The 27,095-nt window shown below is 37.4% G+C and overlaps 1 protein-coding gene across 1 annotated transcript in view; it reads left to right on the top strand.

The window, feature by feature from the left end:
- Hdac8 (histone deacetylase 8) overlaps window positions 1-27,095 on the top strand; it is a 235,716-nt gene that overhangs the window by 57,144 nt on the left and 151,477 nt on the right. The window contains exons 5-7 of the mRNA XM_010607964.3: window positions 15,258-15,370; window positions 19,421-19,498; window positions 20,225-20,333. Of these exons, the coding sequence (XP_010606266.1) occupies window positions 15,258-15,370; window positions 19,421-19,498; window positions 20,225-20,333 (300 nt within the window). The remainder of the gene's footprint in view (window positions 1-15,257; window positions 15,371-19,420; window positions 19,499-20,224; window positions 20,334-27,095) is intronic.

The raw sequence follows: 27,095 nt of genomic DNA, 5'->3' as shown, positions 1-27,095 counted from the left end.
GACATGTGCAAGCCAGGCGTTGTAGTGCTTGCCTGTAATCTCAGCATTGTGGGTGGCTGGAGCAGGAGGATGGAACGTTTAAGGCCAGCCTGGGCATTTAGCAAGACCCAGTCATGATTTTTTTTTTAATTTAAGGGCTGGAGAGGAAGCTCAGTGTGAAGGCCCTGTGTTCAATCCTAAATACCAAAAAAAAAAAAGTTGTATGCAAGAATCTATTACAGAGTACTTGTAAAAGCAAAATTTGGGGAACAACCTAAAGGTCCATCAGTAAACACCAGGACTGAAAAATCTCTTTTAAAAAGGTTGTTTTAATTGTAAACATCTTTGCTAGTGACAGTTAAGCTGTCTGGACAAGGTAGTCATCTGATGTTTTACAAAATGTTTTCATGTCCTGACCCAACAGTCCCTGACCTTTAATGTACGTAAAAATAGCAAATGCACAGGAGCAAATGCAATTGACTGAGCCCTGTGTTTTCTCTTAAAGGTTGATTTTGTGATTTACAGTTTGCCAGGGCATTTAAGAAGCTAAAGAAATCTGGAAGGGAGAGCAATTGACAGACTACAAAAGCAACATATGCAGTCCCCAAAGTTTTCAGATACTGTATGTGTTTGTTGGACCTGATTTGTCCCCTGAACATATTTATGTTGAGGATGTGAAAGAAGAATGCCAAAGACATTATTTTATTCAGCATTTGAATTATGGAAAATATTTATTAATCTCAAAGAGAAGGAAGAGAGTTTGAAATATTATAATGGCAAGTAAACAAAAGCATCATCTATGCTGGGCATGGTGGTGTACACTTACTATCCCAGCATTTGGGAGGATGAGACAGGAAGATTGCTACAAGTTCAAGGCCAGCCTGAACTATGTAGCAAGACCTTGTCTGGAGGGAGGAGGGGAACCAGAAGTATTTATACAAATCTTTCTTTATTTGTTTGGGGGCTTTGATTTTTGTTTTTTTGAGACAGGGTCTCACTATGTAATTCAGGCTGGACTTGAACTCACTATGTGGCCTAGCCTGGCCTGGAACTCTCAGCTATCCACCTGCCTCAGCCTCCTGAGGACTGGGATTAGAGGCATATACCACCGCACCTGGCCATATACAAATCTTAAGGATGTCACGAGGAAGAATACACATAGATTTTTTTTCTTGGAACAATGTGCCAGGGTAAGGGGGAGCCTTGAAATTAGCCCTTCGCTGGAAAACAAGAAGATGGGGGTGGTATTTCTTAACCATCACTGATTTTCAGGATGCACAGGGCTCAGATAAATGTCAATGCTAATATTTCTCCTCTTTGTATAAGATATTCATTGCTGAGCAATTTAGAGATGAACATAAACCTCCCAGTGGGGTGAAGCTGAGGTATAAGAAATAGGCTCTTGCACAAGGACCTGAGTTTGATCCCTGGTACCAAAAAAAAAAAAAAAAAAAAAAAAAAAGAAAGGAAGAAAGAAAGAAAGAAAAGAAAGAAATAAAGAAAGAGGCTCTTGAGGACACTTGTTGGTACTATTCTTAGAAAACCAGTTGAGGCATCTGTTGAGAGATGGTGGAGTGCCAGGGATTTAGCTCAGTGGTGCTGCTCCCTGCCTCACTAGCACAAGGTTGCGAGTTTGATCCCCAGTACCAAAAAAAAAAAAAAAAAGAAAAAGAAAAAGAGAGAAAGAGCGATGGTGGAAAGATCAAGTTTATTTTATAAAGTCCTGAGGATGAATCATCTTACAAGAAGAATGGCTGAAATGAACAAAACAAATATTAATATAAAAGGTTGTATGATAATGAGGAGCCAAGCCAAGAAATGAAACTTGGAGGTCACTGGTCCAGTGGATTCTAAGACAACAGTGGAAGAACATCTTGCCATGGTACAGCACCACTCATGCAGCTATGATGTGGGTGCTCTCAGCTATGATGTTTGTCCACAGGCTTGATGATGCCATATATAAGAACATACATGACCATGACCTTCCTTAGTGGGCTATGCAGGCAGCTGGTTCAAGGAGCATCCCTATTCTGCATGGGCTGTTGCAGGACTGTGTTTATCTAGGTGGATATCAAATTGTTGGGCTTAAGCGTTTCCTGAGATCCTGGAAAAGAGGGAAAGCTGCAAGGCAACTAGAATCCCATAGTTGCCTGTGTAGTTGGGTTTTACTTCTCCATGACTTCAAATCAAGTGGTAGGAATAAAAATTAGAAATGTTAGCTTAGAGAATACGAGCCAGATATTGAAGGAAACTGGAAAAGTTGAAAGTTTGGTAAAGAATGACAATTTGGGAACGTCATAGTATTCCAGATTGATTATAGGTAATGCCAAAACCAGTTTTTCCAGAGAAAGTCAATTATATTTCTACCAGCAAGACAAAATTTACATAACCATCAATAACCTGAGGTTTATAAAGAAGTACAAAATAGCTCAAAGACAATGATAGAAGCCTAGAGTAGTGGCCCATGTCTGTAATCCCAGCACTCTGGGAGACTGAGGCAGGAGGACCCCAAGTTTCAGCATAACTTGGACATCTTAGCAACTTAGTAAAACCCCATCTCAAAATAAAAAGTAAAATAAGAATCAACAACTGAGATCTCATCTTATTAAAAAGCTTCTGCACTGCAAAAGAAATCCTCAACAGAACTAAAAACCTACAATGTGAGAAAAAATTTTTACCAGCTGCTCCTCAGACAAAGGGCTCTTATCTAGAATATATAAAGAACTCAAAACAATCAGCGCCCCCAAATATAAAGACCCAATTCAAAAATGGGCATCTGAAATAGACATTTCTCAGACAAAGAAGTAAAAGCATTAAGTAAATATATGAAAAAATGTTCCACATCACTGGTCATTCGAGAGATGCAGATGAAAACAACACTGAGATTCCACCTCACCCCACAAAGAATGGCTGCTATCAAGAAATCACACAATAACAAATGTTGGCAGGGTTGTAGGGAGACAGGAGCACTTCTCCATTGTTGGAGGGAGTGCAGACTGGTGCAACCACTATGGAAGTCAATATGGAGATAACTCAAAGAGCTGGGACTAGAGGTTCCATTTGACCCAGCCATCCCTCTGCTGAGTATATTTACAAAAGAATTAAAAGAATCATATCACAGTGATATATGCACACCTATGTTTATAGCGGCACAGTTTGTAATAGCTAAAACTTGGAAACAGCCCATCTGCCCATCAGTTGGAAACTGGATAAAGACGATAAAGATGTGGTTTAAAGATAAAGATGTGGTTTTTCTATAAAATGGAATATTACTCAGCCATAAAGAATGAGAAATTAGATTCATTCATAGGAAAATGGATACATATCGAGGATATACTCCTAAGGGAAATAAATAAGTCACACATGTGTAAATACCGAATAGTCTCTCTGGTGTGAAAAACTATAATGGTACATAAGATCCTAATGGTATAATTGACAATGTGAAATAGGAAGAAAGGGGCTAATGGTGTAGGGAAAGTGGGAAGGGTAGGGGAAAGCTAATAAGGGGGAAAATATGAGAAAATGAAAAAATGGAAATGAAGTGTTTGTAAAGGGGGAGGGGAGGAGGGGTGAAGGGAGGGCAGGGACAAGGGGAAAAAGTGAGAACCAAGACCTGTCATGTAAAGGTACCAGATCCCAATAATGAATGTAACTGTGCTGTATACCTAAAATGTACCAGTAAACTCAATGAGGAAAAAAATAGGAATGGGGATGTAGCTCAGTGAGAAGGTCCTGGGTTCATTCTCAAGTGTCTAAAAAAGAAACAGATAGGACTAGACTCCATTAACCTGGAGTGGTATGTTATATAAGAAGCAGAGTTTTCTGTTGAAACACAAAATTTCTCTCTATATTAACTCCCTCTTGACCAAAGATAATATCAAAGAAAGTTTTTATAAAGTGCTGGTTCTCAAACCCAGGAGAGCTCTGAGCATCCTAGGCAAGCACTATACCACACAGCTACATCTCCAGCCCAGAAAGATTATTATTGAACTCAAAATAAGGCTGGCCTTATAAACAGTAAAAGAAAAAATAAATAAATTTGAGCTTAAAACTTTTAAAACATTAGCAAGGGGCTGTGGGTATGTTTCTGTAGAGCACTTGCCTAGCATTCACAAGGCTCTGGGTTGAATCTCCAGTACCATGAGTGCACATACACACATGAAGATATTATCAATAAAATGAAAAGATAATCCACAGAATAAGAAAATATTTACAAGTCATATATCTGATTAAGGGTCTGGTATATAGAATATTTAAAGAATTTTTACTACTCAAAGCAAAAACTCAAATAGCTCAATTAAAAACACCAACACTGGGTGTGGTGGTGCACAACTATAATCCCAGTATTCACAAGGCTGAGCAGGAGGATCCAAGTTAGAGGTCGAGCCTGGGCTACATAGGCCCTGTCTCAAAAAAAAAATAGGCAAAGGATTTAAATAGACATTTCTCCAAAGAAATATTCAAATGGTCAACAATTACATGAAATGATGCTTGACATCATTAGTCATCAGAGAAATACAAATCAAATTCATAATGAGATACACCATTAGGATAGGTAGAATTTAACAACCACCCCCCCACACACAATCCAACCTGGAAAATAATAAGTTTTATTGAAGATATGGAAAAATTGGAACCCATATAAATTGATGGAGGAAATGAAAAATTGTACAGCTGTTATGCAAAACAACTTGGTCATTCTCAAAAGTTAAACATAAAACTACCATCATAACCCAGCAATTCTAAGGCTGGGGATTTAGATCAGTGGTGTTGCACTTGACTTGCAAGTACAAGGTCCTGAGTTCAATCACCAATACCCCCCCCAAAAAAGTGGGAACATATAACACAGCCATTCCATATATGTGTGTGTGTGTGTGTATGTGTGTGTGTGTGTTTAATATATATATAACATATATATAAATTATAAACAGGCACTCAAACAAATACTTGCACATAAATGTTCACAGCAGCACTATTCACAAATAGCAGCCAAAAGGTAAAAACACAGATGTTACTAAAATGTTATGTACATGTGCGTACACATATAAAATGGAATTTTATTCAGCTATAAAAAGGAATAAAGTACTCACAGTGCTACAATATTGATGAACCTCACCTCAAAAACAAGTGAAATGTCCTTCTCCGCTGTTGATGGGAGTGTACACTGGTGCAACCACTGTGGAAATCAGTGAAGATTCCTCAAAAAAACTGAAACTAGAGGTTCCATTTGACCCAGCTATCCCCCTTCTCGGTATCTTCCCGCAAAGAATTAAAAGCATTAGTGATATTACCACAGTGATATATGCACATCCATGTTCATAGCATAGTTTGTAATAGCTAAATCTTAGAAATAACCCAAATTCCCATCAACTGATGAATGGGTAAAAAGATAGGACTTTTTTCTACAGTGGAATACTACTCTGCCATCAAGGGGATCTTGAGACATTTATAGCTAAATGGGTTAACTTAGAGACCATACTCTTAGGTGAAATAAATTGGAGACACGTGTAAATATCACATTGTTTCTCTGGTGTGAGAAACAGAAAGCATACATAAGGACCAAAATGTATAACAGATATTGTGAAAGAGGAAGAAAATGTTCAAATGGGAAGGGGCACAAGGGAGAGGGAAGAGGGAAAGGGAGAAGGGAAAAGAAAAAAGTCAAAAAAAGAAAGATAAAATCCCAATAATGAATGTAACTGTACTGTATACCTAAAATGTACCAATAAACTCAATAAAAAGAAAAAAAAGAAAGATAAAATCCCAATAATGAATGTAACTGTACTGTATACCTAAAATGTACCAATAAACTCAATAAAAAGAAAAAAAAGAAAGATAAAATGGAAACAAAGGTCTTATACATAAGGGGGAAAGGGTAGGAGGGAGGGGAGGGGAATGGGAAAAAAATCAAGATATATCATGTACAGTACAAATTCCACACAGTGAATGTTATTATGTATATCTGAATTGTACCAATAAAGTTAATGATAAAAAACCCAGACATATCATGTATGATTTCATTTATATGACATACCCAAAATTGGTAAATCTGTAGAGACAGAATGCAGATGGAAAAGGGAGGAAAAGGGAGTGACTGTTTAATGCGCAAAGGGTTTTCTTTCAAGGTACAAATATGTTTTGGAACTAGATTCAGGTAGAGATTAGAGTACTATGAATGTAGTAAATGCCACTGAATTGTACAGTTTAAATTTTTTTGGAAGTACTAGAGATTGAACTCAGGGTCTCATGCTACACAAGGGTTCTACCACTGAGCTGTGTCCATACCCCCTGAACTGTACCCTTTAAAATGGTTAATTTTTATATTATATGAATTTTATCTCAATACAAATGTTACAAAATAAAAATTAGGTTTCACTAGCTGTAGCCTGATGACTTACATAGACACAGTGAAAATGATAATATGCCATATAGAACTTCTTAAGCTTGCTTTGCAGGAAGTTTCATGAGGAATCTCAGTTTGGAATGTTAAAAGGCTATAAAAGCTAGGAAACCAATGAAAAAAGATTTTACCTATAGCACCTGTAATTTTGAGATAATTGTTGTCTTCTTGTGATCTCCAGAATTGTCCTAAGTTTTCAGGGCCTACCAGGAAATAACCATCCTTATTCACTTGTAAGGCTGGTATCAGGCTACTTTTCTCAAGAGGGCCTTGTATATATATCTCAATGTCACTTGAATTTGCATTTCTCTAGTGGTCAGCAATGTGAGCATTACTTCATATATTTATTGGGCATTTGTACTTCTTTCAGTTGTCCATTTCCTGATTGGACCTTTCATTTTATTTATTTATTTATTCATTTGTTTATTTATTTATTTATTTTGTGCTGGAGATTGAACTCAATACCTTGTGCTTATGAGTCAGGCACAATGCCACTGAGCTAAATCCCCAGCCCTGGGTCTTTTATTTTAAAGGGGTCTAATTCTTTTGAGTTCTTAAGGTCCTCATATTAGTCTTGGGACCATAAAGTCAGCCTTAGTTCCTTCGAAGTATCTGATCAAATTTGATTGAGTGAGCTTTGTTCATAAATATGACATTCCAGGGAAGGCCTTGGTTACATACAAATGTTTTCAAGTATGTCCTGGTAACACAGAAGACAAAGAGTTTGACTGAACCTATACAGATAATTAATTACATTGCTATGAAAATAAGAGTATTTGGCTGGGAATGTACTTCTGTGGTACAGCACATGGTCAGGATGCAAAGGCCCTGGGTCAAGCACCACAAAAATAGAAGACAGAGTACTCCATGAAGGTTACTAAATACTAGAAACTCGGACAGAGAGAATAAGGTATTTTCATTTACAAATGTTTCATTTCTGTTTACAGACCGGTGGACTACTCAATAATTATGTGTTACAGATAGCATAAGAGAGAAGAGAAATTAGCACTTTCTACATCCAGAAAATAGAATACTAAAGCATCAGCAGTATTCTAAACAAAACTCATGATCATCTCTCATCAGTTATTTCAAGACTATGTAATTGGTTCTTGTGGCACTCAACCTTGGCTTAGCAGTTTATTAAGCCACCTGCTTCTCAATTAGAGTTTTTGAAATTCTGACTCAGTTGACTAATGTGGCTTCCAAGTTGTTTTACCTCATTAGAAGCCTGTACACAAAAGTACCTAGCACAGACCTTTTCTACTAGCTTCCAGACAGTGCTTTGTTGAAACTGAAGCCCTCTAACTTGTATCTGATTGCAGTGCTTTCAGGGAAGCATCTGAGTAAAGTATAAAAAACAATCTTTACATGATAAAAAAGACAATAGCTGTGGTTACCTTATTACTGATCATTTTTCAAAAGGGAAAAACCTGATGAAAGCTTATTACAAGAATAATAATGCAACTTGTCAGAAAATGTTTCAGTGGCATACAAAACAAGATAAAAGGCAATCTAAAAACATTTTAGTTAAAATATCCATAAACACAATGATTAACCTTATTTTCAAAGAAGAATGGGTATTATATCTAATTTATAAAAGTGTGCAAACAATCTTTACAGAGAAAAAGGACTCAGATATAACATATAATGATCCTGACATACAAAGATACAGTTAGACTATACCCACAATATCTGGACTATCAAGTAAAGGTCTTAAACATTTGTATATTAATAAAATTCCTTCAATGAATAATATGAATCCTTACTAATGACTAGGAAGATGCTAGATTCAAAGTAAAGAAGCAGATCTAGAGAAAACAATTCTAAAATTCATGCAGAGCCAGATGAGGCCCAGAATAGCAAAAGCAATCCTTGGTAAAAAGAGAGAAATGGCGCACACCACAACCTGGACTGGAAGTCATATTACAGAGCTACTGTGATTAAAACCAGCTTGGCCTTGGCACGAAAACAGACATACAGATCAGTAGAATGGAATAGAGGTTTCAGAAACAACCCCAAGCATATTCAACCATTTGATGTTTGGCAAAGGGGCCAAAAATATACATTGGGAAAACTTGCTATCCACAAGCAGAAGATTGAATCTAGACCCATATCTTTCACCATGTACTAAACTAAAATAAAGATGGATTAAAGAACTAAATGTTAAAGCAGAAACAACCTGCTGGAACACAAAATAGCCAAAACTCTTTGAAGTCATAGGCATAGACAAGGACTTTCTGAACAGAACACTGGTTTTGCAGGAAATAGTACCAAGAATCAACAAATGGGATCATTGTCAAACTAAATAGCTGCACAGCAAAAGAAACAACCAGCACAGTGAAAACATAACCTATAGAATGGAAATAAACTTTTGCTAACTATTCTGACAGAAGACTAATATGTTGACTGTGAGAACTCAAAAGAATTAGACCCCTTCAAAATAAAAGACCCAATCAGAAAATGGACAACTGAAAGAAGTACAAATAGCCAATAAATATATGAAGTAATGCTCACATTGCTGACCACTAGAGAAATGCTAATTCAAGTGATATTGAGATTCCATCTTACCCCAGAAAGAATGGCCATCATCAAGAAATAAAGTAATAATAAATGTTGATGAGGCTACAGAGGAAAAAAGAATCCTTCTATACCATTGGTGGGAATGTGAATTAGCACAGCCACTGTGGAAATCAGTATAGAGATTCCTCAAAAAAACTGAAACTAGAAATTTCATTTTATGTAGCTATTCCCCTTCTGGGTATCTTCCCAAAAGAGTTAAGCATAATATTACAGTGATACACGCATACCCATGTTTATAGCAGCACGATTCATAATAGCTAAATCTTGATATTGGCCTATATGTCCATCAACAGGTGAATAGATAAAGAAAATGTGGTATTTATACACAATGGAGTACTGCTTTGCTATAAAAGATAAACTCGAGTCATTTGTAGGAAAATAGATGTACCTTAAGATCATAACGTTAAATGAAATAAATCAGACACACAAGCTTAAATAGTGCATGGTTTCTCAAGAACAAGATAAAATATAATAGGAAGTAAGGAGATGAATCATTTCAAAGGGGAAGAGGTTCAAGAGATGAGGGAGGGGCCAGGAGATTTTTAAAAGTAATTAAGATGTATTATATACATTTACCAACTCCACAAAAGGAATATAAATATTATTGTGATAGTTAACTGATTGTGTCAACTTGACTAAGCATTGACCAACTAAATTGACTCAGCATAGTTCTGGGTGTGGAAGACCCACCCTAGGGTGGCCTAGGGAAATAAAGAAGGAAGGCAGCTGCTTCTGTTTCTTTGGAGGAGCTCCACTCTTTGCCTTTACCTTGGATGTCATCTTCAACCTTCTAGCACAGACCCTTCAGCCTCCTGATACAAACATGCACAGGACACTACGCTGACCTCCAGGCATTCAATTATGTCCTTCAGTTCAGTACACAGACGGTCCATTTGTAGTCTACCACATCTGACTCTGTGGGCAGCCACTGTAAGCCAATCTTGCACATTCTTATATATTCATATATCTTATATTAAGTCTGTTTCTCTAGTAAATTCTGACTGATACAGTTATATATTGAAAACATGTACAGCAAAAGAAGAGGATCAAAAGATGGATGGATGGAGGAAGGAGGGAAGAGAAAGATGACAAAAAGAATTAAGATGTATTATATATATGTACCAATTCCACACAAGAAATGTAAACATAATGTACAAGAAACATACTAATAAAAAATTATTTAAGTAGAGGTATGATTGAGGTGAAGTAAACATTTTTTGGAAAATTGGAGCTGCATTGGTGGCACACACCTGTGATCCCAGCACTTGGGAGACTGAAGCAGAAGAATCACCATGAGTTTGAGGCCAGCCTGAGCTACATAGTGAATTCAAGTCCAGCCTGAACTACATAGTGAAACCTTATCTCAAAAAAAACAAAAAAGGAAGAAATTGAAATTATGATGAAAGCACTATAGTAGCATTCACATGCTTTTATTATAGCTTTTGTGATTTATTTTATTATTAATTACTGTTAATCTCTTGCTGTGGCTAATTTATAAATTGGACTTTACCATAGGAAAAGCATAGTCTATATGGGGTTTGGAATTGTCTGCAGTTTTAGGCCTTCCCTTGGGGTCTTAGAACGTATCCCCCACATATAAGGAAGGACTACTGTACTGTAATTGTCTACTATTTGACAAAGCAGCATCTTTATTCTGACAAATAGAAACACACCACAGCCAGCAAAAACATTCTTGAATCTGTAGGAACTTCTCAAAAGAACATACAATTTCTGAAATATGGTACTTCTATAACATTTGACCAGTTTAACCTAGGGAAGACAAAAAAAAGTCTTCCGATTTGAGTTATACCTATGTAATTCCTCGATAGTAACGTATCAAGCAAATCTAATGGTTGCTAGAATGGCCCTTTTTACAAAGTAAAAGAACAAATCCTTTGTGATTTTTCCATAGGCTCTCTGGGACTTAAGATAGGATGATATGGGTTATTGAAAATCAATACTTGGCTTTGAAAGATAAACACAACAAGTGAAATGATTATAAATCTTAGCTCTGTTCTGGGAACACTGGGCTTTCTTAAGTAATCAAGGGCCTGGTAAAATCAAACCATAGAAAAGGGCTAGGGTTGTAGTTCTGTGGTGGAGCTGTTGCCTGAGGCCCTGAGCTCAATCCTCAGTGGGGGTTAGGAGGCTGTAATACCAGCACTATGGGATGGTGTGGCAGGAGGATGTCAAATTCAAGCCCAGCATATTTAGCAACTGGGTGAGAACCTCTTTCAGAATTATATAGAAAGGGCTGGAGTTTTAACTTAGTGCATCAGTGCAAAGGCCCTGGGTTCAGAAATCCTCAGTTCTCCCCAAAATATAACTATTACTGTTGAGATAATGTTTGCCATCGTAATGACAGAACATGCTTAAACAAATATACATTTTTTATAATATTAGACATTTAGTAGAAGTAGCATTAGCTCATTTTCAAAAAAACCTGTATACATTCAGAAATTATACACCTAAGTAGAATAAAAATCTACCTGAGTTCAAAAAACTACCTGTATATTATACCTAACACTAATAAGTCAGTACAACATAGATGGTTTTAGTAAACCAAAATTACTAAAATGGTCTTATCTGCTAAAAATGTACCTGAATGATGTGAACTTGAGTTTTTAAAACACTTGACTTCACTTTTATAGGAACACTTTTTGGTACTATGAAAATCTTGAAATTCAATATCCTTATTTTTAGGAATTTTAGCAATGTTCCATTTGTCTAAATGCTTATTTTTATAAGCCAATAAGAAGAGATCTTTTAAGGGATTTTATACTAACTTTGGTAACACTGTGCAGAAATAGGAAATATTACACATTCACACAGAGATATAAAGGACTTTCTGAATTATAGATATTATTATTCTGGCTATTGCCATAAAGTAAATGTTTATTAATGAGCATCTTGAAGGGGCCTGGAGTTTTATAGAGAAGAGTAAACCAGGGAGTTATCTGTGAATCTCATGGGAATCATGAGGAAGGATAGGGATGGCTCTTACCTTGTGCTATGCCAGGCCAATGCGGTCATTGCTTTGTGATTAACCCTTAGAACACAAAGGAGTGGTAGGCTTCTTAAACCATCACTGCCTCTCAAGCAGAAGGTTCTGAGTTCGATCCCCGGTACCAAAAAAAAAAAAAAAAAAAAAAAAAAAGCATGGGACTGAGATTAATATTAGCAATGACAGCCGGGCGTAGTGGCTCACACCTGTAATCCCAGCACTCGGGAGGCTGAGGCAGGAGGATCGCTGTGAGTTCGAGACCAGCCGGGGCTACATAGTGAGTTCCAGGTCAGTCTCAACAACATAATGAGACCCTGTCTCAAAAAACCAAAAAAAAAAAAAAAAAGCATGGGACTGAGATTAATATTAGCAATGACAGCCGGGCGTAGTGGCTCACACCTGTAATCCCAGCACTCGGGAGGCTGAGGCAGGAGGATCGCTGTGAGTTCGAGACCAGCCGGGGCTACATAGTGAGTTCCAGGTCAGTCTCAACAACATAATGAGACCCTGTCTCAAAAAACCAAAAAAAAAAAAAAAAAGCATGGGACTGAGATTAATATTAGCAATGACAGCCGGGCGTAGTGGCTCACACCTGTAATCCCAGCACTCGGGAGGCTGAGGCAGGAGGATCGCTGTGAGTTCGAGACCAGCCGGGGCTACATAGTGAGTTCCAGGTCAGTCTCAACAACATAATGAGACCCTGTCTCAAAAAACCAAAAAAAAAAAAAAAAAGCATGGGACTGAGATTAATATTAGCAATGACAGCCGGGCGTAGTGGCTCACACCTGTAATCCCAGCACTCGGGAGGCTGAGGCAGGAGGATCGCTGTGAGTTCGAGACCAGCCGGGGCTACATAGTGAGTTCCAGGTCAGTCTCAACAACATAATGAGACCCTGTCTCAAAAAACCAAAAAAAAAAAAAAAAAGCATGGGACTGAGATTAATATTAGCAATGACAGCCGGGCGTAGTGGCTCACACCTGTAATCCCAGCACTCGGGAGGCTGAGGCAGGAGGATCGCTGTGAGTTCGAGACCAGCCGGGGCTACATAGTGAGTTCCAGGTCAGTCTCAACAACATAATGAGACCCTGTCTCAAAAAACCAAAAAAAAAAAAAAATTAGCAATGACAATGTTTCAATAAATATTTTCTTATTTGTTGTTACTGACAATATTGGCAGTGAATGTACTCTGCCAATTTTCTCTGCAGAATTTCTCTGTATACTCTTTTATATACCATATTGTGTCTGATTGCCTCTTTTGATTTATTTGATGGTTGGTTTTTGTTTTTGTTCTCTGTCCCTATAACTTAATTGCAGGCTAAGAGAAGTATGTACTGTACTAATTTGTGTTCCTCCTTCTCCTTCTTTTTGCCTAGTACTTAGTGTTCTATGCCATCTACCCAGAAGTCACTGATGTTCAGTAGGAGAATAGATTATGTCTTTTTTGATGTACAATGACAGTCGACTTCGTAATTGGAAAATAGCATTTGTATCCAAGAACTTTCAAAGTCACATTTTTATTCTTTGCAGAAAATTCAGAAATGGACAAATTCTTTGCTTGTTTTCTTCCCAGTTGCATATCTAAGGCCAACTCTTTGCTAGATGGCTGCTGAGTTTACCTTAATGAAGCCTAGTCAATGTCTAGTGATATATTTTTTAATCAACTTCCTACTCACCATTGTACCAGTTTCATCAAACTGGCTGAATGTCATTATAAAGGGATTTGATAAAGAAGTTAATGAATTGTGTACATTAGAAAGATTTCTCATAGTGGCAACGATGTCTTTTAAATATCATGCCTAGAATTCTGTTTCAATTAAAATCTCAGAAAAAAATGAAAAAATTAGCTTGCTATTTGAAGTGTCTGTAGAAGCAAAAGAAACTGAAGCATTGAGGAAGAAGCCTTAAAAAGGAAATTATGATACCGTCCGGGGGAGGGTTTTATGCTGGAGATTTGACTCAAGGAACACTGAGGTACATCTCCAGCCCTTTTCAAAACAATTTTTTTTTTTCCGGGCATGGTGGTGAACGCCTGTAATCCCAGCACTCCAGAGGCTGACTCAGGAGGATCACTGTGAGTTCGAGACTAGCTACACAGTGAATTCCAGGGCAGTCTCACTACATAAGTGAGACCCTGTCTCAAAAAACAAACAAACAAAAAAAAAAGCAAATTTTTTAAAATTTTGAAACAGCATCTTGCTGTGTTTTCCAGGCTGGCTACCAACTTCCTGTCCTCTTACTTCAGCCTCCCAGTGGCTGGAAGTATAGGGTACATGACCACATCCAGCAACATACACTTGATGATAAAATGTTTTGGTTTGTTTGTGGTTTGTGGTACTGGAAATTAAACATGGGAACTGTGCGCTGAGCTATATCCTCATCCCTTTTTATAATTTTTTTATTCTGAAACACAGTCATGCTAAGTCTCTAAATTGCCCAGCTGAGCTCAAACTTTCAGTCCTCCTTCCTCAGTGTCCCAGAATGCTAGGATTTCAGGTATGTGCCACCATGCCTAGCTAAACAATGTTATTTTACATCTAGTCAGTAAGGCTTAATGGAAGTGTAATAAAAGAGCAGGTGATATTCGCAAGAGGATAAAGTGATACAACAACACCAATAGCAAAAATATTAATACCTGTGAAGTCAGTGTGGATAGTTTTTGTGAAAGAAACCAAATAACTTTAGGAAGGCTGCTTCACTCTTCATTGTGATAATTAAATTTATAGAAAGGCAACCACATCATGCTGTCCAAAAGGTTATGCATTCATATATTCCACACTCAGCTTTTATAAGCAACAAGTGCCAAGAATTATGTAAAAATACAAAAACAACTTTTAGCTTATATCATAGAGTTCATACAGAGTATCCAGTGCCATCGTCCTCTACAAGGTTGTCATTAAGGCTCCTTCTAGACACTAACTTTCTTACAGTTCTATAAGTAGAAATCAGTGTTTATTATGAAGACCCCAGGGTATTAACAGATTTGAAGTGGTTCCTAAATCATCAAAGGAAGGATCTATCTCGTTCAGTATAGTTGTAATATTCTAATGCTTTGAAAATCTGGAATCCTGAGTGGAAAATGTTATCAATCAATCCAAATATTTACTTTACCAAAACACTTTCAATCTCTAATAATTTGGGGCCATTTACTATATAATTCTTGTAGGTAGGTTTTTGCTTTTCTTAAAAGAAGGGGATATTTTAAGAGACTGGATGGCCAGGGCTAGATCCTTAGCTGTTAGGACTCTCTTGAATTGCTTTGTGGCTGCTGGCTATAGCAACTTGTTTTCTTGCAGAGATGAAGCATCTGGTTTTTGTTATCTCAATGATGCTGTCCTGGGAATATTACGACTGCGACGGAAATTTGACCGTATTCTGTATGTGGATTTGGATCTGCACCATGGAGATGGTAAGCCCTTCAGTTTCAAAGGTATTTTACTGGTAGGACATCAGGCTTTGATCTATAAACTACTTTTAGGCAATTGCTAAAAGGAGAAATGCCTGATGCAATTGAAATTTTCCTAATTAACAATTCTAAAGTAAGTAGTGTAGATTTCTGATACAATCTTGCTTTGCTACCCAAGCCAGGCTCCTGTCATTTTCTCTAACCTCTCCTCCTGGAGTAAAGCTTTATAGAAGAGAATGAGAACCCCTGATATCTTACCTAGAGTTTACTCCAGTGCACAGTGACCTCCCTCAGGTCATTTCCATAGGATCTAAGGGAAATCTGTGGTTAGAGCTAACAGTCTTCATCTCTTCATTGGTGCTTCTCTCAAGACAGAATGACTGCTTAAAGAACAAACATTCTGAATTTGTCATCACCAGGCTACCGATTCTTGTGGTATCAGACTCATTGCCACTTCTTTTTGTATTGCTAAATGATTTAGTTCTACACAAACTCAAGGCATCTTCCATAATCTGTAATAGCAGAATCTTTGAACAATTCACCTTAACCCATTGATTCCCTCCTAGAAGACCCCACTGAAAGGACTTATCCAACCGTCGTATGTATTTTTCACCTAGAATGTACATCTTCAGGAAAAGTTATCACATTGGTTCTTTAAGAAATCCTGTCTGTGACACATAATATTTCCATTCATCTATTGATACTCATCTGATAAATTATTGAAGTATAGCCCTCCGCTTCTCCACATTAGTGAATACTGCTTCCCCGGTTCAAAATGTTTGTTTTTCAGAGACTACCATTATCAAGCTTTAGGGGAGGAAAGCAACAGCATGAGTCAGAGGTTAAGAGTTAGCTCTGCCACCAAAACAGAAAAATTAGAAAGACATTTTGGGGAGCCTACCCAGGGAGCTTCACCTGCATACCTGCTAAAATATGGACTGGTGACAGAAAATTAAAAATAACAGAAATGAAAGAAATAATCAACACTCTACTTTGAAAACCATGTTCACTGAATTTCTGAGTAATTGGCCAGTGAAAAACACTCCCTTGCTCAAAAACCTTCAGAGGGTCATTATTGCCTATAACAAGGGGTAGCATTTGACCCATGGCTTATTTTTATATGGCTAGTGAGATAAGAATGTTTTTTTCCCGGTCAGGGATTTAGCTCAGTGGTTCCACTGGCTGCTTCACAAGCGCAAGGACCTGAGTTTGATCCCCAGTACCCCCCACAAAAAAAGAATGCTTTTTCCATTTTTAAAGGGTTATAAAAGCATGTATAAGCTGTAAAAATATGTGTATACATTTATATGTGCATGTGTGGGAATGGGAATGTACAATAGAGATTATAAGGACTTTGGAAAGCCTATGATCTTTACTATGTAGCAACTTAGTTTGCTGATCCCTGGCCTAGAGCAGTGATTCTCAAACTTAATTGTGTATCGAGATGATATGGGGAAATTTATTTTAAAATGCAGATTGCTATACCACAGCCATTATAGAACCAACATTTTAATGACACCCAGTTGTTCTGCAGGCCATACCTTGATAAATAGTGGTCTTTAAGTCTACCATCTACCCTGCATTTTCAGGTTTACCTCATTTAGGCCTCACCTCATCTTTTTAGCCTTTCCTCTTACTACTTGCTGTCAAGACTACTCCACTCAATGAGTATGTCTCACTTTTCATGACTTGTCTCATTATTCCCACCTCCCCAACTTTACCTCCCTTTTCCTTGGTTTTGCTTTTTCCCCTTTTGCGTTGCCAAGTTCTCCCCATTCACTCAAGTTCTAACAGTAGCAAATTTACCCTGACCTACCTTCAAGTCCTGTATTGTCTATATCTTTGATTTCCTATTTTATTATATATTGTCCTATACTGTATTGTTAGGTGACTTTTAATGTGCCTATATCTTCTTACAGAAATTTCAAGTTCCTCCAGAGCAGAGATCAAGTTATGTACTTCTTTCTGTCTTGTACAGTGCCTTGAACCAATAGTACTCTGCATATAATAGTGGTTCAGTAAAATATTTGTGGTATGAATGAATATGAAATTCAAAGTATTAATACCAGAGTTCAAGAGTAGAACTAACTCTATTGAACCATATAAGAATGAAATAAGACTGTCACCTGAAACCATTCTTTCCATTCGCAATGTTATTTCTACACCATTTGGAGTTTCCTGCTTAAGCCAACTTTTATGGTGTGTTTCATTTTGGTTTATTTCCCCTCTTCAGCACCTCCCTTCCTGTGACCCCTTCCCCACCCCCAGACTCTTACACATTTGGTGTATTTTAAATCTCCCATGATTCCATAACTAGCATCCTGTAGCCAATCCTACCCCATCCTTATGTTTCATCTACCTGACCATTGTCTTCCTTCATACCAACTTCACATCCTCCACCATCTCACAGCTTTCCTTTTAAAATATGATTTCATAACTATGAGTAATAGTATTTCCCATAAGAAATACAAATGACCAGTAAGCATATGACCAGTTAATATGGAAAAATGCTCCATACCCTAATACTCTGAGAAATGCAAATTAGAACAAGACTAATTTCTTTCTGCCTACTATTAAAAAAGAATGGCCAGTCTAGTCAACATGAGAAAAACAGGAACTTGAATACACAATTGAATGAAGTGTAAATCCATTTCTAGATGGGTAAATAGTTGGGGTTTGCATGAAGTATCCTTGTTTCAGTTTCTAAGGTGAAATGCTATTTTATTTATTTTATTTGTTTCATTCTGTTTACTTTATACTTTCTGCCTGGAGCCCTTAACTGGTTTTAACTGCCTTGGTAGGGCAATACATAAGGCTTAAGTCTTGGGAAATACAAACATACCTGCTATATACAAATAGAGTTAATATTGTTTTAAGATCTCTGTTGGCCTCTAATGAAGATGGAATACATTAAGTAAATACAGAGACAAATCTTTGTTTGAGATTTTAAAAAAGGCAATAGTACCTGAATTTTCTTTTTTTAACTTTTTTATTTAGTATGTTTGCCATGCACAATGAATATATTCATTATGGGCTCTTGGTACATATATATTTTGTCTCTTTATTCTTTTTACTTTCCCTACCTCTACTCTCCATCCCATTTCTCCCCATCCCTGGAGCCACTTCCCATCTCCATAAAGCACCTGAATATTCTAAGAGCCCTTCCCTTTTACAGTCTGATTACTTGAACTATCATATGATTCTATATGATTCTGAGGGGAAAGGGGTAGAAGTGGGTGATATGGTTATTGGATAACAGTAGCTTGTAAGGGTTACTTTAATGCCTAGCTTTTATCTCCTAGTCACCTAGTCATTTCTGACTCTGTTTAAATGGAAAGGAGACCCTTTTCTAGAAAAGTCCTCTCATCTCATCTTTCTCTAGGTTTTAAAACTCTTATAAAGCTGTCATTAAGGGACAAAGCCATAATTATTTTTCAGATTTTAGCCAGAAATATTTTAGCCTTCCAGATTTTAGCCAGAAATATTTTAGCCTTCCAGATTTTAGCCAGAAAAATATACTGTCCGAGGCCTCTGCATGACCTACATTTCTAACCAAATCTGTGTTGTAGAGAGGCACTTTATAATTAGGTTTTTATTAATGCCTCATGTTTGTAATTGGTCATCTTTTTAAAGGATCTTCACATAATACTCCTTTAGATATAAAACAGAACATAAAGCTTCCAAGTTGGCATTGTTCAGTATGGTTGATAATGCCTCAATTCTGGGCTCTTGCCCTGCCCTGCCGTTTAGAACAGATCCCAGAGAGAAAGAGCCCAGACATTACATTGCTTCAAAAAGGAAGTCCAATTATAGTTTGCAGTGAATTTGAAAAGTCACCCCAGACATCACTTGAAGCCAAACTTCTACCTCTTCTATAATTACAGAGATCAGAGACCAGGGGTTTGTGTTACTTTTATTCCTCAGTTTGTTCACTTTATTATTGCTATATATTCATCAACCCTTCTTCCTATAGCTGCTTTGTAGATTTTTCAGGTGTTGAAAATAAGAGTTCCATATATAAAGTGATTCTTCTAACATTTCTTTCTCTGGCAGGTGTAGAAGATGCCTTCAGTTTCACCTCCAAAGTCATGACTGTGTCCCTGCACAAATTCTCCCCAGGATTTTTCCCAGGCAAGTGATCTGTGAGCTCCCTGTACATTTGATGAATAGATTCTGTAATTCTTCTGTGTGTTTCTTATGTCTGATATTTGAATAGTCCCATGCTGTTAATTCTGCACAAAATTTTAACACAAGTCACTTCAGGTGACAGTGACAAGAATGACAATAAGACTTTTTCTTCTTCCAGGTGATTTTTATGGACTGTCAAGAGATAGATCACTTAAACTTGCTATCCAGGGCCCGGGATTTAGCTCAGTGGTTCCGCTGCCTGCCTCGCAAGTGCAAGGTCCCAAGTTTGATCCCTGGTACCAAAACAAACAAACAAACTTGCTAACCTATCAGATACCACATATAATTCCTAGTATTCTGATAATTGCAGTGATATTTTGATATGTCAACCTAAGAATCATGAAAGGTCAAATTTTAGTTCATCTCATAAGATATAAACTAAGTTTTTTTCAGTTGCCATGTAGTTTTTCTGCTTCCCTGAACATTGTTTATAATTGTTACTTCACCGTATTTTTTTTTATTTCATTCCCTGAGAAAATTCTCTGCTAAAACTGGGCTTGGTAGTATACACCTATAAACCCATTCCTCAGGATGCTGAGTCAGGAGGATCAAAATTTCAAGGCCAGCCAATGGACCAATTTGGCCTTCTGAATTTCTATCAAAAAATATTTTATGTTTTCTAGTTCTAATGTTGTTAAAAACTGATCGCAGTGCTCCTCTTTTTTACAGGAACAGGTGACGTGTCTGACATTGGTCTAGGAAAAGGACGGTACTACAGTGTAAATGTGCCCATTCAGGATGGCATACAGGATGAGAGATACTACCACATCTGTGAAAGGTATGGCAGTTAACACCAAGCTGGTAGCAGGTATTTATGTAGGGTAATATGATTTCCAATCTCACAGAATTTTTTTTTTGAGGAACCATTTGAAAAGAGGACTATCATATGTCCACATAGCTTTTAGACACTATTCATTAAGTTGTTGAGCAGAGGCCAGGAGTTGAACCAGAGCTGTGCTTCAGGTTTGATTTTACCCACTACCTGGTATGATTAAGGCTATCCCAAAAGAAAAGCCTTTATGTTATATTGGAGAATCCTTTGTCCACTCTTTCTTAGCTAAAGAAACCTGCATGTGTGTGGTTTCATTAGCCTGGTAGGAAACATTTCAGTTTTCCATTATAGAGATCAAATCTGCCTCTACTGGTGTGAATATAGTGAGATGACTATAATTCTTTATCATGCATTGTTGAGTTCTATCCACTGTGTTAAAATGGGAATCAGGAGTGTGTAGGGGGGGCAGGGATTTAGCTCAGTGGTTCCGCTGCCTGCCTACCAAGTGCAAGGTCCCAAGTTCGATCCCCGGTACCCCCCGCAAAAAAAGAAGTGTATAAAGAAGTGTGCAAGGGGGTGCTGGAGATTCAACCTATGGTCTTATACATGCTAAGCACCACTGAGCCATATCCCTAGTCCAGAAATATGCTCTTTTATCCTATGGCTAAGGAATAAATTACTGATATAGGCAGACAGGTTGGTGTAGAAACCACTGAGGTTAAAAGTCTTACAGAATGGGAGGAGACTAAACTCATATTCATAAAATTGAGATCAGTCAGGCACAAATGCACTTGCTGAATTTGACAAGCAAAACAGTGAGCCTGATTAGAAGTTTGCCAGTCAGCATTCCTAAAGGTAAGCTGTGGAGAATGAGGTTCTCTTGATCCCTCCCCCTACTTGGCTCATATTTCTCCCAACATCTGGTAGAAAACAGTCCCTGTCTGCCTGTACTGGCCATCATCACTGTCAGTTGTACAAACAAAGTGGAGCTATTAAACAATAAAAATGCCAGGCATAGTGGCACATTCCTCTAATCCCAGCATTTTGGAGGATCACCATGCGTTCGAGGCCAGCCTGAGCTACATAGTGATTTCAAGGTCAGCCTGAACTACATGGCGAGACCCTGTCTTAAAAAAAAAAACACAATAAAAACTTTACATTTTAATAATTCCTCTTAGCTCAGGAAATTTGGCCAGCCAAGTCCTCATGCAGTCATTCAAGAGTACAAGCATCACTATGATTTTTAAAATTTTTAAAATTTTTATTGGCACATGTTTACAGTATGTAATGATTGCATTCTTCATGGGGGTTGGTAAATGTATGTAATACATCTTAATTCTTTTTTTCAATCCCTTCCCTTTCCTGTGGCTCCATATCTTGGTCCCCTTCCCTTTTGCAAAATATCTATCTCCCTGTTTCCTTTTATGTATTATTTATTTTCCTCTTTAACTTTTTTATCTGGATTACTCATATAAAATAAACAATGTGATATTTAAGCTTATGTGTCTGATTTATTTCACTTAACATTGTTGTCTCAAGGTGCAATGATATTTCTACAAATGACTCAGGTTTATCCTTCTTTATGGAAGGGTAATACTACGTTGTATCTGAATCTTCTTTATCTACTCATCTTTTGATGGTCACTTAGGCTGCTTCCAAGATGTCTCTATTATGGGTTGGACTGCTTTCCTTGTGTCCCATAACTTCTGGTATGTTGTACCTGCATTGTCATTTGATTCTCAGAACTGTTCAGTTTCTCCCTTGATTTCCTCTGTCATCCATTTATTATTCAAGAGTGTATTGTTTAATTTCCCATATGTTTGCATAGTTTCTGTGATTTCTTTTGACATTGATTTCTAGTTTTGTTGTGCTGTGATCTGATAATATATATGGAATAATTATATTATTTTGTACTAAGTAAACATGCTTTTTGGGCTGGTATGTGGTCTGTTTTAGAGATAGTCCCATATGCAAATGAGAAGAATTTGTAGTCTGTTGTTTTGGGGGTGAACTCTATAGATATCTACTTATGTTTATTTCTTCAAAGATTTGGTTCAACTCTGATATTTCTTTTTTGATTTTTTTTGTCTAGGTGATATTTTTGTGACAGTGGAGTGCTGACTTCCACCACTATAATTGTGTTGATTTTTGTCTCACCTTTTATGACCAGTAGTGTTACTTTCATGAAGTTGGGTACACCAGTGTTTGGTGGATATGTTTATAATTGTTATCCCTTCCTGTTGAATTGATCTCCTAACACATATGTGTTGACTTTGCCTCTTCTGATTGGTGTTGGCTTGAAGTCTACTTTGTCTGAAAATAGGATAGCTACTTGTGCTTGTTTTCAGAGACCTACCTGTTGCATAGAATATTGTTTTCCATCCTTTGATTTTTAGTTTGTGAACTTCTTTTTGTTTTGTTTTGTTTTGTTTTATTTTTTGGTACCAGGTATCAAACTCGGGTCCTTGTGCTTGCAAGGCAGGTGGTGGCACCACTAAGCTAAATCCTCAGCCCTTGTGAACTTCTTTTTGAACTAAATGCATTTCTTGCGTACTGCGTGGCATTAGGTTATGTTCCTTGATCCTTTCTGCCAATCTGTATCTTTTAATTGGAGAATTGAGACCATTCACTTTGAGTTATTACTGAAAGGTATGGACTTATTCCTGACATTGCATTATTTCTCTGCTCCTGAGTTCCTTTTCTCCCCCCTCTGCTTAAGCACTCACCCTGCCTGGTATACTCATGCTATTAGATTTTTTTGACATTGTTGACTTTATTGTCTCTTTCTAGGGTATTCTTGAGAATTTTATCAGAGTGCTGGTTTGGTGGTCATAAATTTCTTAAAATGCTCTTTGTTGTAGAAAAACATTATTTCTCCATTAATTTTGAAAGAAAAATTTTCAGGATATGTCAATTTAAGTTAGAAGTTGTTTTCTTTTAGGGCTTAAAATACTTCACTCCAACTTCTCCTAGCCTTTAAAGTTTGTGTTGAGAAGTCTGCTGTGATTCTAATTAGTTTCCCTTTATTAAGTGATTTATTGCCTTTCTCTAATAGCTCTTAAGAGTCTGTCCTTGACTTCTGGGATTTTGTCTATAATGTATTTTGGAGTTCTTTCCTGATCATGGTTATTTGGGGTTCAGTGTGCCTCACTTAACCTGTATGTTTCATTTTTTTACCCATATTTCAAGTCTTCTGCTATCATTTCTGTAATCAGGGTTTTTTTTTCAATGTGTGCTGTCTTATGTTTTTTTTACTAACATTTAACCTTAAACTAGTTTTCTTTGTGTCATCTAAGAGCTATTGGATCGATTGTTTACATTCTCTTTTTTAAGATACCTCTGAAAAATCGGTCACTGACTTCTCACTCTGTCCTCACATATTTGTCACTTATGCTGCCCATACTTTCAAAAGAACTTTTTACCTCCCAACTTTCTGTTTAGTATCTTTCATGGGCTTTAATTCTTTGCCAAATTGGTCATCTATGTTTTTGTATTGTTGTGTTTAGCTCAGCTAGTTTTTTACTAATATCTTCTTTAAAATGATCATTTTGTTTATTAAGTCTATTGTCTGTATCTTCTTTGAGCTTGCTAAATACCTTACTGATGTGTTTTTTAACTCCTCTTTTATCATTTTAAATAATTCAGGTATGTGGCTTGTGATTTTCTCACCTCCATGCCCACAGGATCTATTTCTGGGGAGCTGAGGATTTTTGGAGGCATTATATTGCCTTCTCATGTCATATTTCTGGGTGCGTCTGTCTGTCTGTCTGTTCTGAGGCTTGTGGGTTGATTATACTGGAAAGACTTTGATGCTAGTTTGACAATCTCTTTAGATAGTTTCTACTTTTCTGATAATGGCTAACTGTAAGCCTTTGCCTCTGTCCCAACATCCAACAACCTCTGTTAATTTTGGAGGGGAGGATACAGGTAATTTGCCCAGCACCCAGTTGTCCAGGAACGGACTACATTATTGTTAATGACACAAAGACAATCTGGATATTGGCATACATAGAAAACCTATTATTAATAGCAACAACTATGCCACTGTAGCAATATCTTTACAGCTTCTAGGTTTATGAGGTGCCACCCTGTACCAGAAGCCATTCTGTCCATTCACCCCAGGCTGTAGCAACCATCAAGCCAAAAAAATGTCCTTGCTCACATTGGTAGATGGGGAAAGCAATCATACCACTGATCTCTGCTGAATGTAGGCAGCAGGATTCAAGTAGATCTCTGTACTTACTTAATGCCAGCATTTTCAGATCCAGCCGCCTCTGAAAGCCATACTTGCTGTTCCTAGCTTTTCACCATGGAAGGCAGGGCCTGGTGTCTTTCCAGGCCTGAGCTTAAAACTTCTCCTGGGTTCTATGTCCAGCTTGCACCCTCTCTGTGACTATATACATGGCTATCTCTCACCCAATCACTGTTGGAGGTTAACACTGGGAACCCTGAAGTGAAACTGTTTTGTAATTATAGTATTCTATAGATCAATCTTAAATAATACACCCCTTCCCAAAATGGCACTTGATTCAACATTCTCTGGCTATGTGACAGGTGCTTCACTGCATTTCTTCTCCAATTCTAGCCTGCCATGGCAAACAAATCACTTTCAGAATAATAACCCATTCTGTTTTTACACTTCACAATAGCTGTGGACTTTTCTTGGGCCTGGTCAGTTGTTTCTCTCTGGAGCTCCTGACCCTGGGGGCTTAATTCTATATGTGAAACAGAGAGAGTTTCCCCTCCCTGGGAGCCAATGTGAGTTTCCAGACTACATTCTTTTGCACTGTGTTGTGGTCCATTTCTCTGTCTTCTTTGTAAGTTCTAATTTTCCTGTCAGTTCCCTCCCAATTCCTGGAGATCTACTGCTTTTTTTTTTTCTTTCCTTCTTTGCCAAGTTGCTATTTTCAGGTATCTGGATTCTAGGTCCTTGGAGAGGCTGTATTTTGCTGCTGATCATTACTCTGTCATTTGGGTTCTTTTTCTTTATGATTTTGATAATTTCCCTTGACTACCTCTGTATTGTCAGACTGAAAAAGAAAGCATTTTTGTTGTTTCATTTTGTTTTTTGAGCCTGCCATTGATGATTTAATTGCCTTTCTTTGTCCCCCTTAGCCTCTACTCTGTCTTCAAGATGTGCAGATCAGAGCTGCTTATGTAACTTTGACAATGAATATGGCCTGTGGTTCTTCTAAAAGCAAAATTATTTTTTGTCTTTTAATCCCTTTCTCGATAATGCCCAAAACTTTCTTGCCCTTTTTTGCCATAGCAGAAAATTAGATATTATCTTCAGTGCACTGTCCACAGGGTTTCCTAGAGCCCTTCCCTGGGTCTTAATTGAAAGGTCACTGCCCATCATCCTACAAGTGATAGTTTGTAATACCTGACCCTCCCTAAATGGATCACCTTACATGTGTCTCTATTGAAATTCATCTGCCAATCATAAAACCTCCTGAGATCTTCCTTTTATCCCCCATCCATGTATCAGTTCACTGCCTCAAAAAGCTGAATATTAAGCATATTTGCAGAATTGAGGATTTCTCAGTACCCACTTGCCCCCAAGGAAGTCTACTAGTTATCTTTATTCACTGAGAAATATATGGATTTCTCCCCTATATTTTCTTTTCTAACTATACATCAGTTCCTACTGCATGATAAAACATTTACGTTCTATGGCAATTCAGTTTAAAAATGGTATTGGTATCAAACTTTAATTAGAAGTATTTTAAAGGTAAATTTATCCCCAAGGAAAATATCTATAGATTACACATGATTTCCTTTTGCAGTTATCCTTTTACTACCTGTATACTGGAACATTGATGGCTTTTGTGTACAGAAGGCTGGCATTTATTAAAGTTTCTTCTGGCTTGCCTGCTAACGAAACAACTACTCATCAGTTTATAGATCCCAGTGCCCTTCTGCCTGTAGAGTCACTGTCAGTTCACACACTTATCACCCAGAATAACAGATTCCAAGTTTTCATTAGAGGTATAATAATTGTTTTCTTTGATTTCCTTCAGAAGTCAGGTCTAGTCATGGTATGATGTGAAGACACCTCTGATTGCAAGGGTGCCCAGAAGATTTCTCAGTCCAGACATCTCTCCCCTCTGTTGAACTAATCCATACCTGAAATTCCTTTAACAGGAAACGGACCTTTATTGTACAATAAGAAATAAGCATTAAAATGAAATTGTGGCAAACTTTCTCCTCCTCACTGCCATTGTGCTGTAGACAGATAGTTTCACAGATAGCAGATTTGGAAAGGGTAAGAGCATGAGCTCCCTGAGTGATCAGAGGAGCAAGAATTGGGGAGTGGGGCACTAGAGGGAAGGTGGCACAAACACAACCAAATAATCTTGGCCAGCTAAATAGTTTTACATAGTTTTACCAGTTCTGGTAATGCTGTCACTCAACCCCAATAATTATGCGTTTCACTACTTTCCATGTGTGACTTGGAATTAGTCTCTTACATATTTGCCATTATTACTTCTGAACCATTTGCTACCTCAGACGATACATTAGACAGAGGAATGGCTTGTTCTTTTTTTCATTAAATTTATTGGTACATTTAAAGCAAGCAATACAGTTACATTTGGCTTATTCTTTTATAAAAGTAATTCTGTATGTTTACTATCTCCATTTTATCCATTTTGTTTCATGATCCCTCTGGTTCTGTGGCTCACTCCTTGCTAGTTAGATATAAAGGATCTCTTAGCATCAGGCAAGAGCTTAAGGTTTCATCTTTTTTTTTTTTTTTTTTTTTTTTTT

Source organism: Fukomys damarensis, unplaced genomic scaffold (genome assembly GCF_012274545.1).
Source record: "Fukomys damarensis isolate Sample0158 unplaced genomic scaffold, DMR_v1.0_HiC HiC_scaffold_39, whole genome shotgun sequence".
NCBI lineage: Eukaryota > Metazoa > Chordata > Mammalia > Rodentia > Bathyergidae > Fukomys > Fukomys damarensis.
Note: the sequence above shows the minus strand (reverse complement) of the source record. Positions and strands in the feature narration are given on the sequence as shown.